General features: G+C 44.2%; 1 protein-coding gene across 2 annotated transcripts in view; it reads left to right on the top strand.

Annotated features, from left to right (window-relative positions):
* Positions 1 to 10,556, top strand: part of ANO6 (anoctamin 6) — a 117,633-nt gene extending 107,077 nt beyond the window's left edge. For both annotated transcript variants that reach the window (XM_038376248.2, XM_043494383.1), the window contains exon 20: positions 8,013 to 10,556. In XM_038376248.2, the coding sequence (XP_038232176.1) occupies positions 8,013 to 8,219 (207 nt within the window). In that variant the 3' untranslated portion in view covers positions 8,220 to 10,556. The remainder of the gene's footprint in view (positions 1 to 8,012) is intronic.
* The last annotated feature ends 6,269 nt before the right edge of the window (positions 10,557 to 16,825 follow it).

Genomic DNA, 16,825 nt, shown 5'->3' with positions numbered 1-16,825 from the left:
GCAATTAATTATGTTCTTCACTCAAAGTTATTCATTTTATTTTGTGAACAGTGTTGAATATTATGAGCCAGATCCTTAGCTCAGCATATCTTAATTTAAAATCAATGAAGCTATGCCAATTTACACTAGTGGAAGATCTGACCCTATGTATTTAGCAGCTTCTTAGTTTGGCAATTTAAAATGCCGTCAGAGAAATTTTGTACATCAGATCTGGAAAAAAAACATTGCTCTAATAAATGTATGTAGATAGCTGTTAGATCATCTTGTGTATGTGTTTGTGTGTGTACGCACGCGTTCATACACACACACACACACACAGAATTATCTGTGTAAAAATAATCGGTGTTAAATATTAGTCTTTTAATGATCCTTGTTGGGTAAAAATCAATATAGCCACATTATCCTCCATTACATGAAGTGTAGCAAAATTCCCAAATCCAGAGCTAAACCTATACTGGGGGCAAAAGAGCTGCTTTTATTAGCATTATACTGTAGATATGGCCATCTTTAATTCTAGCTGGGAAAGGAGCAACAGAGAAGCTGCATGTTCTCAAGTGTGAAGCTAACTTTGTTAGGTTCTTTTATTTTCCATGTGGGTTTTGAGCATTTAGGTATTGCATTTCCAAGCTTTTCTTCGTAATCATGGAGGCTAGAAACTTAGTCTTTTAAAAAAAAGAGGAAAAGCAAAGATTCTAACATAAATCCCCAGCTATTGGAGTCCGGTGAGTAAGAAAAACTTAACTATCATGAGACTTGCAATAAAATCACGAGCTGCAAATCTGGTGGACAAGGAGCTAAAAGCATAGGCAGAGCAGACATTAGTAGTAATAATAATTTATAGAGTGTGTTTCATCTACCAAGCAGTTTACAGACAGACATTAATCCACATAATGCCCTGTCTGATATAGCAGATAAGGAAGGATTATTATTATCCTGATTGTTAAAATGGGGGTTCTGAGTCAGAGAGGTTGAATGACTTCTGGACTCTGACCTCTCCCACAGTGCAAGAGAGTTGGGCTGTGCCTCCCTTCGTACAAATATTGGAGGCAATGCAGACTGGTCCTTCCAGCTCTGGGATTTGGCCACACTCCTTCTGCCCTTTCACTAGTGTCACTAGTGTCTTGCCCACTGCTAGGTGTCTGGTGTGTAGTGACCACTGCTTACTTACACTAATCATAATTGTCCCCCGCATTGTTCTGTGCACACCAGCTCCGTGTCTGTTGTATCCACTCATTGACTCATCATATACTTATATTGTAAACACTTCCAGGCAAGGGACTGTTCTTTTGTTATGCATGTACCATGCCTTGCATGTTGATACTCCTAGGAACTGCCACAATGCAAATACTAAATAATAAGGGATCAGAGTCCATTTAACTCCTTTGTAATATCCTGGGAAGAAAGGGCATTGCCTATCACAGAAGATCTGCAAAGCTACCAGTTAGTCACCCATCAACACTTCAGTAAAACAGTACAGGTTTGGCCTTTATTCCTCTGCAGAGGCATCCTTCAAAAGAAAGGTATTCCAAGCAGTGGCTTCAAAATAGTCTAATAGTATTAAGTTTAGGGAGGAGTTAACGTTATTTTCTGCTTATCTCTCCTACCCTTTTAATTTTCCTTAATGCCCATCCAGGACCGTCCTTAGGATTTATGGTGCCTTAGGCGGGATTATTAAACTGGTGCCCCTATGCCTGAATTGCTCTTAGCAACACAAACATAAGCTTATAGTATTGGAAAACTTGCCACATGCACTTTATTAAAAACAGTTTAACTTAATTAAGCACACTGTAATGCTGGTGGACTAGCACTGAAGAAGTAACGCTATAGAAAAAATTCTGATTTATTGTCAGAATGATGCAAATATAATTTTTTAAATTTGTCAACATTTTATTGGAAATTTCTATGAAGAGGTATTGAAACAAGGATTTGTTTTTAATTAAAAGTGATCTTACTGGCTTTTTTGGCTGCAAAATCAGTAATAATATCATCGTATGACAAGACAAAGTGATGTCTTGTTCGATTGCAAGAATAGCAAAACCAGTCAATCGTTCCATTGTAGAACGGAGATAGTTTTTAATGAGTTTTAGTTTTGAGAAACTCCGTTCTCCTGATGCTACTGTTACAGGAATTGTCAGTAGAATACGAGTGGCGATATACACATTAGGATATATGTCAACAAGTTTGCTGATATGAATAAACTGTACAATGTCCATCACCGATTTTGCATGTGGCAACATTGATGACAATGTACTCAATTCTTCGTACCAAGTCCATTTAAATCAAAACTATCACTGTGCTTCAGGAGGCTCTCTGTCATTTGCTGCTCTTGTTTTCCTATTTCGCTGAATTTAGTTATGTCATACAAAAATCCAAACTGTTCATGGTGTGCTCGTAAGGTATTAAACCTTTCATCAACGGCTGATACTGCTTTATCCATCACAACATTAAAAAACTCAACCTCAAATTTCTTTTCTGGATTGTCTACGGGCTCATCTGCGCCTTCATATTCCATTTGCCGTTTTTTCCTTGAAACTCGTGTCACGTTTGGACATGGAAATTTTGGTTCTACACTGAGTACCTGTGCAAGCTCTCTTGCTGTAACCTGTGCTTCTTTGAATCCATTTTCTCTGTATTTCACTAAAAAGTCTTATGTGTTGTTTAGTAAGGTAAGTGTTGAATCAAGCTGCATCATTGGATTCTGCATTATTTTGCTTACACTTGAGATTTAAACAAGAATGTTATATCAGATTACGACAGATGTTAGAAACTTGAAGCTGGATATTTCAGAGGCCAATGACTGTGCTTCACTTTTAGCTTTTGGATCTCTGGCTTCTTCCGAAATAGCAACCAGTGCTTCGTAAACTTCCTCAGATTGATATCTCAATGTTTTTGCACTTTCTACTCTGCTTTCCCAGCGTGTCTCAGATAGAGGCATAACGGTAATAGAATTGACATGTGCTTTGAATATTTGCCATCGTTGAGTGGAAGCTGAAAAGAGCACGTAAATGCGTTGCAGCAAACCAAAAAAAGAAATAACTTCTACAGAAGACTTGGCCATATCACACAAAATCAAATTAAGGCTGTGGCATGCACATGGAACAAAAAAGGCTTGTGGATTTTCTGCCAGCAATCTAGCTTGCATGGCAGAAATGCATCCTCTCATATTGGCACCATTATCATAGCCTTGTCCTCTAATGTTCATTACGGACAATCCCATTCATTTTAGTTCATCAAGGAGAGCTTGAAGAAGTCCAAAACCTGTAGTGTCCTCTATGTCTAAAAATGTGATCAATATGATTCCTTAACTGTAATCTGTACTGAATCACTAATGTTGACAAATCTCACTACTAACGACATCTGTTTTGCCAATTTGGGGCAGGAATAATTTCTCAACGCTTCCTCTAAAAGCAAGATTGTTTCTTGATAGATATTCAACAATAGATAATAGACGTTCAAGAACACAGCGCCAATGCTGCTTCTCTTACTCCAGCAATCTTTGATTTTGGGCATCAAGAGTTGTCTGATTTTTTAATCTTTCACTCAGCTCACACTATTTGTGCATACTTTCAGTGTGGTGTTGTGCCTTTTCATGTTGCAGTAATATGTGACTAAGATTTTTCCAATCATTAATACCCATGGTTGCTATTTTAAAATTGCAACTATTGAAAAGCTTGCATGGTTTTACTTTATGTAATGACTCATCCACTCCCAGTCTCTATTCAAGCCTAAGTTAATTGTATCCAGTTTGCAAATTAATTCCAATTCAGCAGTCTCTCGTTGGAGTCTGTTTCTGAAGTTTTTTTGTTGAAGGATAGCCACTCTCAGGTCTGTAATCGAGTGACCGGAGAGATTGAAGTGTTCTCTGACTGGTTTTTGAATGTTATAATTCTTGACGTCTGATTTGTATCCATTTATTCTTTTACGTAGAGACTGTCCAGTTTGACCAATGTACATGGCAGAGGGGCATTGCTGGCACATAATGGCATATATCACATTGGTAGATGCGCAGATGAACGAGCCTCTAAGAGTGTGGCTGATGTGATTAGGCCCTATAATGGTGTCCCCTGAATAGATATGTGGACAGAGTTGGCAACGGGCTTTGTTGCAAGGATAGGTTCCTTGGTTAGTGATTCTGCTGTGTGGTGTGTGGTTGCTGGTGAGTATTTGCTTCAGGTTGGGGGGCTGTCTGTAAGCAAGGACTGGCCTGTCTCCCAAGATCTGTGAGAGTGATGGATCATCCTTCAGGATAGGTTGTAGATCCTTGATGATGCGTTGGAGAGGTTTTAGTTGGGGGCTGAAGGTGATGGCTAGTGGCGTTCTGTTATTTTCTTTGTTGGGCCTGTCCTGTAGTAGGTGACTTTTCTGGTAGGTACTCTTCTGGCTCTGTCAATCTGTTTCTTCACTTCAGCAGGTGGGTATTGTAGTTGTAAGAATGCCTGATAGAGATCTTGTAGGTGTTTGTCTCTGTCTGAGGGGTTGGAGCAAATGCGGTTATATTGTAGAGCTTGGCTGTAGACAATGGATCGTGTGGTGTGATCTGGGTGAAAGGTAGAGGCATGTAGGTAGGAATAGCGGTCAGTAGGTTTCTGATATAGGGTGGTGGTTATGTGACCATCGCTTATTAGCATCGTAGTGTCCAGGAAGTGGATCTTTTGTGTGGACTGATCCAGGCTGAGGTTGGTGGAGGGATGGAAATTGTTGAAATCATGGTGGAATTCCTCAAGGGCTTCTTTTCCATGGGTCCAGATGATGATGTCATCAATGTAGCGCAAGTAGAGTAGGGGCATTAAGGGACGAGAGCTGAGGAAGCGTTGTTCTAAGACAGCCATGAAAATGTTGGCATACTGTGGGGCCATACGGGTACCCATCGCAGTGCCGCTGATTTGAAGGTATACATTGTCCCCAAATGTGAAATTCTTATGGGTGAGGACAAAGTCACAAAGTTCAACCACCAGGTTAGCCGTGACATTATCAGGGATACTGTTCCTGACAGCTTGTAGTCCATCTTTGTGTCAAATGTTGGTGTAGAGGGCTTCTGCATCCATAGTGGCTAGGATGGTGTTTTTAGGAAGATCACCGATGGATTGTAGTTTCCTCAGGAAGTCAGTGGTGTCTTGAAAATAGCTGGGAGTGCTGGTAGCGTAGGGCCTGAGGAGGGAGTCTACATAGCCAGACAATCCTGCTGTCAGGGTGCCAATGCCTGAGATGATGGGGCATCCAGGATTTCCAGGTTTATGGATCTTGGGTAGCAGATAGAATACCCCAAGTCAGGGTTCCAGGGGTGTGTCTGTGCGGATTTGTTCTTGTGCTTTTTCAGGGAGTTTCTTTAGCAAATACTGTAGTTTCTTTGGTAACCCTCAGTGGGATCAGAGGGTAATGGCTTGTAGAAAGTGGTGTTGGAGAGCTGCCTAGTAGCCTCTTGTTCATATTCCGACCTATTCATGATGACGACAGCATCTCCTTTGTCAGCCTTTTTGATTATGATGTCAGAGTTATTTCTGAGGCTGCGGATGGCATTGTGTTCTGCACAGCTGAGGTTATGGGGCAAGTGATGCTGCTTTTCCACAATTTCAGCCTGTGCACGTCGGCGGAAGCCCTCTATGTAGAAGTCCAGTCTGTTATTTCGACCTTCAGGAGGAGTCCACCCAGAATCCTTCTTTTTGTAGTGTTGTCTAATCACCTAGGGTGATTAGACAGCAAGTGTGAAAAATCAGGACGGGGGAGGGGCGTAATAGGAGCCTATATAAGAAAAAGACCCCACAATTGGGACTGTCCCTATAAAAGTGGGACATCTGGTCACCCTACCTCAACCCCCATCCTTATTTTTCACTCATGCTATCTGGCCCAGCCAGCTGTGTGTGTGACCATTCCAATCCTGGTTGGCTGCCGAGGAAGTGAGTTACTTTCACTTCCGCAGCCAGTCAGCCCGGCCGGAGGAGAGGGGGGAGAGAGGGGTGCTCCATGGGGGGTTCTGTGGTGGGGGGAAGAAGAATGGACATTATAGGGGGGACAACAAAGGATAGATATTGCAGTCGCCGAGCCTGCCTCACCTCACACTAGGGGAGAGAGTCACACTCACAGGTGAGTTCCTTCCCCCACCCTTACCCCTCCCCTTCCCAGAGACCCCAGCAGCCAATCCCCTCCTTCAGACTGTGCTGCATTCGGCTGTCTCTAGGACCCAGCATCCCTGCTCTTACCTGCTCCACTGCTTCCCCTGTGTTTGGACTTCCAGCAGAGTGGTGCCCTAGGCGACTGCCCCTATTCTGCCTATGGCTAAGGATGGCCCTGTGCCCATCACATCCCAAATGTCTCAGGGAAAGGGCAGGATCCAGAATGGAAAACGTATTACATGACAATTTCCTTTCTGGGACTGACCTGCCTCCTAGTCTAAGTCCTCCTAGTCCTGCCCCCAACTAAGTCTGTTGGGGGGTGGCCTTCTCAGGATCCATATATAGAGTGGAATAAAGCAATGTTGTTACAAAATTTCTATTTAATCTACTAGTAAGAAATTTGTATTTTCATACAGCTTTGAAAGTACTGCATGGTGGAAGTCATCTGGGAAAAGGTGGAGGCTTTTGTGGAGGCATTTGGGGAGTTATGAAGCAGTTTGGGATTGTGGGAGGAGCACACTAGTTAAATGTTTCTGTATAAAATTCATCAAGGGCCTGATTCAAGGCCCACTGAAGTCAATAGAAAGATTCCTACTGACTTCAATGGTGGTTGGGTCAGTGTCCAGGTAAGAGGTCAGAGGAGATGTACTCAAGTCCTGGAGTCATCTGGACAAGTCGGCACTAGCTCCAATAGTTACAGGAAAAGAGAGACTCAAGCCAGATGTGTCAGATGGGGAGGAAAAGGGGGAAGAGGTCAGTCCCAAAAGGAAGTCATCAGGTAATAAGTTTTCCAAGGCTACAGAAGTCACTGTCAGAGCCAGAATTACAAATTAGGAGTTCCTGACTCTGTCTTGTTTTCAGACAGCTAATTTTTCCCAGGACATTGCTTCTTTCCACACTTCTGTATTCGTTGGGACATTTAGCTACTGTGGTATAAAACACAAATGTACCTTAATGTAACATTTCATCTATGTAATAAGATTGCAAAAAAGTCACTCTGTAGCCTAGTATGTCTGTACAATCATCATGAAGGGACGGAAGCAGCTATAAGTGTGCTTTGGGGGCTCTTTATGTTCAGAATGTTATCAGGGTGAATCACCACTGGTTTTGTGGTCTGTTACCATCCAGCTTTTAAGTTCTCAGCCATTTTGACTTTACGAATTATAACTGTGCAGTGTACAACACAGTAAGGCATGTATCTATGTCATGCCAAGAGGCCTCGACCATTGTGATAGTAGAGATAACTCAACCATCCACCACCCTTATTCTGCCCCTAATTGTATGCAACAATTTCATTGGTTGTATGAGGGATACTGCACAGATGGTGGATTACTTGACCCAGTTGTCACATCACAGCACACACGCTTATTCACCACCCACACAAATCAACACCACTCTCCCAGCACACTCTCTCTAGAGACAAATCAACAACCCACACAGCAACACAACCAGCATACACAATAACCCCAAATGTACACAGCCCCTCACTACAGCACACACCCCTCACTTGCTTCCCGCACAGATCCACACAACTCTCCCAGAACAAAACTCATACACAAATCAACACAAGCACCCACACAACCACACATCAGTACACACAATCACCTCAAACATCACTCTGAAGCCTAGAATATCTGTTGCGTCAGTGTGCAGTAGTGGACACAGCTACAAGCATGGTTAAGAGCTCTTTTTGTTCAAAATATCACCAGGTACAATCATCAATGGGATTTGTGGTCAGTTACCATCCAGTTTTTAAGTTCAGTCATTTTTTTTTTTTTTTTTTACCGTGCATGACTTTGTGAATTACACCTGTGCAACAGCATGGGCTTTCAACTTCTAATTAGTAGTAATAATAATAGCCTATTCTGTGTGACTGACATTCTTGATTTTCATCTTCCCTAGCATGTCATATACTGTGTGAAGTTTATTGTTTCATACGTAATTCCGGATGTATCACAAAAGACGAAGAGCAAGATCAAACGAGAGAAATACTTAACACAGACACTCCTCCATGAGAATCATCTCAAAGTTGTGAAAAAAAAAATGGGGAAAATAGCTGACAGAATCTGGAAAGAAGCAGACGGCACTTTCCGACCTAAATATGACTAAGAATTTTACACACAGACAGTACTTAACTGGCTTAGTACTGGTTACTAATGGCTAATCAAAATATTACTGATGTCTAATCAAAAGTTGGGGATTAACTCCCTTTAGCAAATCGTTTCTTGTAACTCTTACCTATGTCTGGAACATCATTGTACATCATTGGCTATAAAGGCAAGGATTGGAAAATACAAAACCATGAGACTCAGTAGGGCACTGGAAGAAGTGAAATGAAGTCTTTAATAGTTGTAGCCGGACAGAAAAAAAAAATCACACAGTTTTCTGTAGACTGTTGTCTCGTAAAAAGGGGCAGATTCATTCTGAAATGCAGCAGAGCACCTTCCACTTCATTCAGCCATTGGTTATTTCATCTGCTGTTCAATTTGCACAAACCCTCAGAAACCAAATAATTTGTATTAAAAACAACACAGCTGCCGTTGAATGAGTTGTGATCACTTGAAGTGGCTGTCACTGGATAATTCAATCACTCGCTATATAATTAAGCTAAGAGGAAAAGCCAAACTCAGAAAGAGACAGAAGAAGAAAAGATGACAAGAACTAAACATTAGGATGTTCAGCCATTGCTGTTGCCATGATAAGCCTGCTATGTGCCATACAAGCTAAGAAATGTGCAGTGGGGATTATACAGATAACAAGATATTTCAATCAACGTGGTAAGAATGAACTTGAATCACAATGAGAGGAAGCAGTGTAAGCCTGATTCTCCTCTCACTGATACCTATGTAAGGTAAGTGGCGATTCCCTGCCTTCTTACAGCAATATGAGTGAACGGAGAATCAGGGCATGTCTTTTTACCCAGTTGATGTACATTAAGTAGTTCATTTTGCCCATTCTGTGTTGAACCTATATGCTCTCGGAGGTTTCTTACTTGTAACAGGAGTGAGAGTTTAAATTCTTGTCACACATTAGATCAATATGCACAGAGGGCTCACTTTTTGTATTTCTTTCACAACCAAAACTCCATTCACTTCAGTGGTAGTTTTCAGTGTGCAAGGAATGCAGGATTCGACCTACTGTTGGACCGCAATTCAATCCATCACAAAATAGCATGTGTCCACACAGTAGCCAGGAGGTGTGATTTCCAGCATGGGTAGACAGACATATGCTAGCTCTGCTCGAGTTAGCAGACTAAAAAGAGCAGTGTGGCCACAGTAGCTCAGGCTAGCCATGTGAGTACCTACCCAGGAGGTTGGGCAGCTAGCCTGAGCCACTCCCAGTACCACACGCATCAATCATCATCATGCAAAAAAAATCCATGTTAACCTTAAAGACTCTTTTACAGTACAGTGGTGGTGGGGAAATATTTACCTAATGAAAAAGGTCAAAATCCAGAGGGAATGGAGGAGAGACCAGCCTGAGATGGCTCTGTGATTTGGCCTATGTAAATAACCTCACAACACTTATCACCCATTTTATAGATGGGGAAACTGTGGCATAAAGCGGTTAAGTGCCTTTCCTATGGTCACACAGTGATCCATGGCAGAGCTGGGATTAACATGCAGGAGCTCCTGGTCCCCAGTGACCTATTCAGTCCACTGGACCTCATCCCTGTATACCCAAGGGCATGTACTATTTCTTCCTTTTGCTGTCATCTAGCATTATTCTCTTGAACATAGTAGTCTTAATCCACATCTGGCAATTATGCCTCCTTCAGGATAACATTATGCACACAATTCAGAATTACACATAGTGAAAAGTATGGTGCCTTAAAGATTACCTTAAATAAAAAAATACTTAACATTCTGTGCAGTTTACATAGACTTTATCTCTTCCTGCTAAAGATGGGATTACTAGGCCGCTCAGAACTTTTGAAGCATAAGAATGAAACAATCAGGAGGAGAAAAACAACAGTATTTGTAACTCCTTTAGAAACTAGGTCACTCGGAGAATATTTCACTAGCCTTTTAAAGGGAAAATTAGAATCTGCTTGAAAATATAAATAGCTTTTTCGCTTTTGACGCTGCAGATCACAAACTGTGACATCATCATCCGCTGTGGGCCAAAATCATCTCTGGTATAAATTCAGTGAAGTCAGACTTGCAAAGAGCTCTGTGTAAGCTCGAAAGCTTGTTTCTCTAACCAACTGAAGTTGGTTCAGTAAAAGATATTATCCACCCACCTTGTCTCTCTAATAGGCTATTTGAGCAACTTTATAAACTACATAACAATACTGATATTTGTAAGGTTCTTCAGAAGTTGATATGATTTGATGCATAAAAATATACATTTTGTATTTTTTGCTAAGAACATTTGCTATTAATTTCTGAACATTAAGATATTTCTTTATATTTATCATTTTAATAAAATTTATTTTAAAATCCATTCAGTGTCCTCATTTGTGCTGTTCTTTTTTAGAAGCAGAACAATAGAGCAGCCACCAAGTACCATGGTTAAATTATAAAAATATCAACATTGTCTATTTTCCATATTACTGCCCATTTTCAAGTTCTTGCCATTAAGTTGTGCCACTGCTATTGCGAACTATCAGCTTCTTTTCTAAATTCTCTGGATGATGGAATTCCTCCTTTTCCACAGCAGAGCTATGATATGGAGGAGTAAAATCATTATGCTCTCATAAAAACTTAAGATTTAAGCTTTTTTTTTTTTTTTTTAAACAATTTAAGCTCTTTAATGATCTGGGATTCAGTTTATTCCAGCAGGATCAGATCTATGATGAGCACCCTACTTACAGATAATTCAGCCTTTGGGTCCCTTCTTGGGCTCTTGTTAATCCAGGTTTATCCTTTATCTGGGACTGCACAATCAGCATGAATTACTGTTTGTTACTGCTATAACCCCCCTATGGATGGGAGTGGGGTATTTATTTGACTTAGGCATGTACATACAATTAGAAACAATCTACAGATCTTATTGTACTCATGAACTCTTCCTCTCCCTATCATCCATTCAGACCTCAAGCCACTTAACTCTCTTATGCCTCTGTAGCCCAACAATAGCCTCTTCAGAGGCCTAGGAGAATGGATAGGCTTGTCCGATAAAAGATTCTCTGGCTATATCAGACACAAACTGTTTTCCACACAGCTGCTCTTAAACACCAGTGTCGCTCCATGGTGGTTGTAACACTAGAGCGCTAGTTTAGCCGTTTTTGCCTCCAGGGTGTCTAGCCCTGTACTGAGCAAGCTGACAACCCAGTCATAAAAATGCCAGTACCCCATCTACACTGTTGCTCTCACAACAGTGTTAGTTGCTTTTACTGTTAGTAGTTTACCTGCTACCTCCTTCCCTTTTTGCCGTTGTTCAAGAGAATTACTCTTATTTTGCATATCCACTGCATGCCAGATTGGCACAATTAAACTGCTTTACCAGTTGCACCCATTTTCTAACAAACTCCAGCTGAGTAGCTTACTCTACTGTATACCTCACAGGAGAATTTGGCCTAGAGATTACCATGGGCATTACACCAATTTACACCAGGTCTGGATTTTGCTTAATGCTCCAATTGTCATTTCATGTCTGGTAAAAGGGGGGTGGGGAGTTACTGTAATTCCTCTCAGGAAAGGAAGCATGCTTGGTGGCTTTAGAGCAAATATTTATTTGTATTACGTAGACCTACACAGCCCACTCAGGGATCAGGGCCTAAGTTCCCTGTAAGCTGCGCAGCCACACAGCTGCCTATTAAGCGCGTTATAGGGGCAGGGCCGTCCCTAGCTATTCTGGGACCCTACTCAGCCCCCCCCCCATGGGGGGGACAGGCCTCTATGAGAGTGGGGGAGGCTGGCCCCAGGCCTCCATGGGGGGACGGGGCCTGGCTTGGGGGGCAGAGGGAAACCACCCCCCAGCACTCACCAGTGGCAAGTTAGGGGCTGGGTCCCTGCACTTCCTGCCACCAGTGAGTGCAGGCTCAGCCCTGCTGCACTCCTCAGGGGCGGGAAGAGGTGGGGCTGGGGCAGAGCAGGGCGGTGGCAGGAAGAGGCAGGGCTAGGCGGGGGTTTTGGGGGGGAGTGGAGTGGGGGCGCAGCTGGGGCAGAGCAAGGGTGGGGGGCCTAGGGAAGAAGTGGAGCAGGGGCTAGGAGCAGCAGGCAGCTGCGCAGGGCACCAGGAACTTTGGTGCCCCAGGTTTCCTGGTGCCCTACGCAGCTGCGTACTTTGCGCATGGGTAAGGACAGCCCTGCACAGGGGCTTAGGGCTGCAGCAGCGAGAGATGCCTCTCCCCCAGCACAGACCCGCCATGGGGGGACAAGGCGCCCCTCCCCACCAGCCCCAGCACAGACCTGGCGCAGTGGGGAGAGGCGCCCCTCCTCGTCAGCCCCAGTCCAGACCTGCCACAGTGGGGAGAGGCACCCCACCCCACTGGCCCCTGTGTGGACTTGCCCTGGACTTGCCGTGGCCAGGGGAGAGGAGCCCCTCCTCAGCACAGCCCAGCCCAGCCCAGCCAGAGCTGCCGCAGCCAGGGAGAGACACCTCTCCCCCGGCCCCAACCTGCTGCGGCGAGAGAGGGCTGCGGGGAGTCCTCTCTCCCCACCACAGCCCCGGGGCAGTCTGCACCCCAAACCCCTCATCCCTGGCCCCACCTCAGAGCCCTCACCCCAGTCCTCTGCCACAGCCCTGAGCCCCCTCTTGCACCCTGAACCCCTCATCCCTGGCCCCACCCCAGAGACTCTTCATCCCTAGCTGGAGCCCTCACCTCCTGCACCCAACCCTGAGCCCCCTCCCAACCTCCAAACCCATCGGCCCCTTCCCCACCCCAGAGCTTGCACCCCAAGCCAGAGCTCTCACCCCCTGCACCCAACCCTTCACCCCAGCCTCCATATTGGTGCACATAGCGAAATTCATTCCGCATATGGACGTAAAAAAAACAGAGAGAGTACTGAGGGCCCCATTATGCTAGGGCACTGTACATGTACCCAGTGATTAGGACATGACTTGGTATAACAGCAGCAACACAAACTGTGTGAACTTTAATTTATTTTGGGGATATTTCTCTAGTAAGAAAGAAACGTTTCTCAACAGCCTAGTAATAGCACAGTACTGGAGGCTTCCTGAGCCTGCTCTGTAAATTGGAAACAGCATGAGGACTGGCACCTTTTATTTTTCTAATTTGCTAATTTTGGGCTTTGATATGATTAGCCCCTAAAAAACAACACTAATCTCTAAAATGTAACTCCATTTTGCTAGTCAACAATGAAGCAAAGAATTGGTTGAGGCTCTCAGCAATGCCCATTACTGTACTTATTAACTCACCACTCTTGCTTTTAGTCGCCCTGACTTGTTATATTTTCCCCATTCAGTAGTTTGAGTCTGTTACGCTAACAATACAGGGTCACACACATACATCCTGGTCATCAGCTAAGTCATAGCCATGCCACTCGGGGAACAGAACTCACACCTGCTTCATGGTAGAGGATGCTACCTTCAGTTCCAGAAGAATTTTGTGTCGGTCTCTGTAGTATTACAGTGCATTAGCCTCAGATGGCCAGCTATTAGAGGGCCAAAACCCCCAAATCCACACATTTTGCCTGCCAAGAATCACCCAGGTGAGTCACTGGGTGCCTGTTAAGGATGTAGGGCTGGGAATATGGAGAGTTTATGCAACTTGATCCTAATTTGCATATTTGATGGATATACATGTATTTATTGCTATAGATTTAACCACAATTAAATTAATCACTTTCCTCACCTCCATGCCCTCAAATCGATCCTCTCCCCCATCCTTCCCCCTCTTCCTAGCTCCTCCTTGAATTCGACAAGCCCTCCCCTCTTGCTCTGTTTCCCCTTTTGTGTTCCCTTTCTCTCCCTGGTGCCCCCTGCCTTGAGTGTCTCTGCACTCATCTGACTCTCCAGCTTCCCCTGGGGTAGCAGTACCTTTTCTCCTGCATTGTGTGTGGAGCTAGGAAGTCTCATCTTGGTTATGTGTTTGGAAGCCAGAATCTAGTTCCCTCCCAGGCTGTTGGTGAAGGGTTTTGCCTCCATCCCGCTGAAGCCTGCAGCACCAAGCCTATCCAGGCTGTGGCTTTGTGGGAGGAGGCAGGGCTAGTGAGCAGATCGTCACCCCTGCGAAAGTGCAGAGTTTTGGGGACAACTGAGGGCACCCTGTCCCAATGGGAGGCCCAGCCAACCAGTTGGAAGACCAAGAGATAGCACCCAAAATTAGGAGCCTAACAAGGCAAGTAGTCGCAGAAAAAATCTGACTGGCTTGGTGTTGGTAGGGATTGTTGGATGGGGAGGAGTTGTGATGGGTGCTACTGGGTGAGAAAAGGCACTTGCATGGGTGCTGCTGGATGTGTTAGTAGTGGGGGAGGTGCTTGTGGGTGAGGGTTGGCATGCTGATAGAAGCAGTGGGTGCTGTTGGGTGAGGGTTTGGTGCTTCAGCCCTTCTTGTCCAAGCTCCATCCTCCCCACACCAGCACTGCACACTGTTGCGGTTCATGACTTGCCACTCACATCTGGTGAAGAGCTAGTTGAACACACCAAATAGTGGGGCACACAGCTGGAATTTTGCTGCAATGCCCCCCCCCAATCCCAGCCAACTCCTTGCAAGTCACCCAGCTATCAAGACCCAGGTGCTAGTCACCAGTGTCTGGCAACGTGCTGGAGATTTGTATTCTTCCTTCAGACTGTATGTTTAACTCTACTTTTTCCCCAGCCCTTTGAAAAACTATTTATATTCAGCCATGGGTGGTTTTTTCAATTTATTAAATTTGTTTTATAATAGCACCCCCACTGGGCAAGGCCATTTTCCCAAGGACAGTTTTCCCCTTTGCAGAACTCACAACTTTAGTATAAACGTGTTACTGCTTTGAATTGCCTCCATCACTCTGAGCCCCTTAGTGCATGCAGGTACTGCAAAACCATTTATCTTCATGGGCATTCAGCATCATTTATCATCATAAGTATATTCATCAAGGGTCCCTCATTAATTCCCCTGTCCCCTATCTTAGTTTAATCACTACGTCCTGCTTTCTGAATTGCCCAGTCTCAAGATTACTGTTTCAGTTGGTCCAATAAAAGATATTACCTCACCCATCTTGTTTCTCTAATATTCTGGGACCAATGTGGCTACAACAACTCTGCATACATATTTTATTCCCAGTCCTCTATTTCTAAAATATAACCCAAATTCCAAACATAATCAAATTGTGATCAGTGTGGATCACATTCGTGCTATGAGTGTCTCTCCAGTCAGTACCGTGGGAAGCTGGGTAGGTAATTTAGGCTCAAAATTTAGTTTTTGTACATTTATTATTTTTATTGTGGTAGTGCTGGAGGGGCTAGTGTGATAAGTGCTGTCCTTTCACCAACGAGCTTATCACAGACAGCTGCAGTGGCACAGGAGCTAGCAAACAGAGCTGTAAACGGCGGAGTTTGAGTGGGAGTTTGTGTTGTGGTGCTTGTTTGGGGTTTGCTTTTGCTGGGGGCGGTGGTCTTTTTGGTGTGACTTGTGTTTCCCAGATTAACAGGACTTAGGTGGGAAGGCGATGACAGATACGGAGGCAGCTGTGGGAGTGACTCATGTGGTGGAAGACGCATTGAGGATGACTGGATGTGGAAGCTGTGGTATGTACATGATCCTGGAGGGGGGGACCTGGTAAGAGTTTTTTCTGCATGAAATGCCATCTGATAGAGCTGATGGAGGAAAAGATCTGAGATTTGGAGATGCAGGTGGAAAGTCTGGTTGAGTTTAGGAAGGGGTTTGAGCAGATGATGGAGCAAAGATATGAGGTATCTGAAGGGAAAAGCTCAGACTCACAGATGGAAGCAGGGCTGGGGAATTCTGAGGGGAGACTGGGTGAGGAAAGTGGTCAGTGGAAGCATGTGACTAAAAGGACCAGGCAGAGGAAAAGACGGGCTAGTGAAGGAGAAATAGAGCTTAGGAACAGGTTTGCAGAGTTGGAAAATGAAGAAGGGGCTCCGCAGGTACTTGTTGAAGGTGGAAGGGTAAGGAAGAAGAGAAGAGAGGCTAGTCCTATAGGAAAAGTGGAAGAGTCAAGGGAGACTGCACCAAATATGAGCCCCAGGAGGATACAGGATGTGGTGAAGAGGATTATAAGGGAAAATAGGAATGGAAAGAACTTGCAGCCAGAGGGAACAGGGGAGAGACTGGAGAATAGCACTGTCACCAGGAAAAGGCAGGTCTATGTGATGGGGGAGTCTTTATTGAGAAGAAAAGGAGTACTTGTGGCACCTTAGAGACTAACAAATTTATTAGAGCATAAGCTTTCGTGAGCTACAGCTCACTTCATCGGATGCATTTGGTGGAAAAAACAGAGGAGAGATTTATATACACACACACAGAGAACATGAAACAATGGGTTTATCATACACACTGTAAGGAGAGTGATCACTTAAGATAAGCCATCACCAACAGCAGGGGGGGGAAAGGAGGAACACCTTTCATGGTGACAAGCAGGTAGGCTAATTCCAGCAGTTAACAAGAATATCAGAGGAACAGTGGGGGGTGGGGTGGGAGGGAGAGAGAAATACCATGGGGAAATACAGGTTTCAGAGTAGCAGCCCTGTTAGTCTGTATTCGCAAAAAGAAAAGGAGTACTTGTGGCACCTTAGAGACTAACAAATTTATTAGAGCATAAGCTTTCGTGAGCTACAGCTCACGTGAGCTGTAGCTCACGAAA

This window comes from Dermochelys coriacea, chromosome 1, assembly GCF_009764565.3.
Source record: "Dermochelys coriacea isolate rDerCor1 chromosome 1, rDerCor1.pri.v4, whole genome shotgun sequence".
NCBI lineage: Eukaryota > Metazoa > Chordata > Testudines > Dermochelyidae > Dermochelys > Dermochelys coriacea.
The sequence above is the reverse complement of the archived record's forward strand: the minus strand, read 5'-3'. Positions and strand labels throughout refer to the sequence as shown.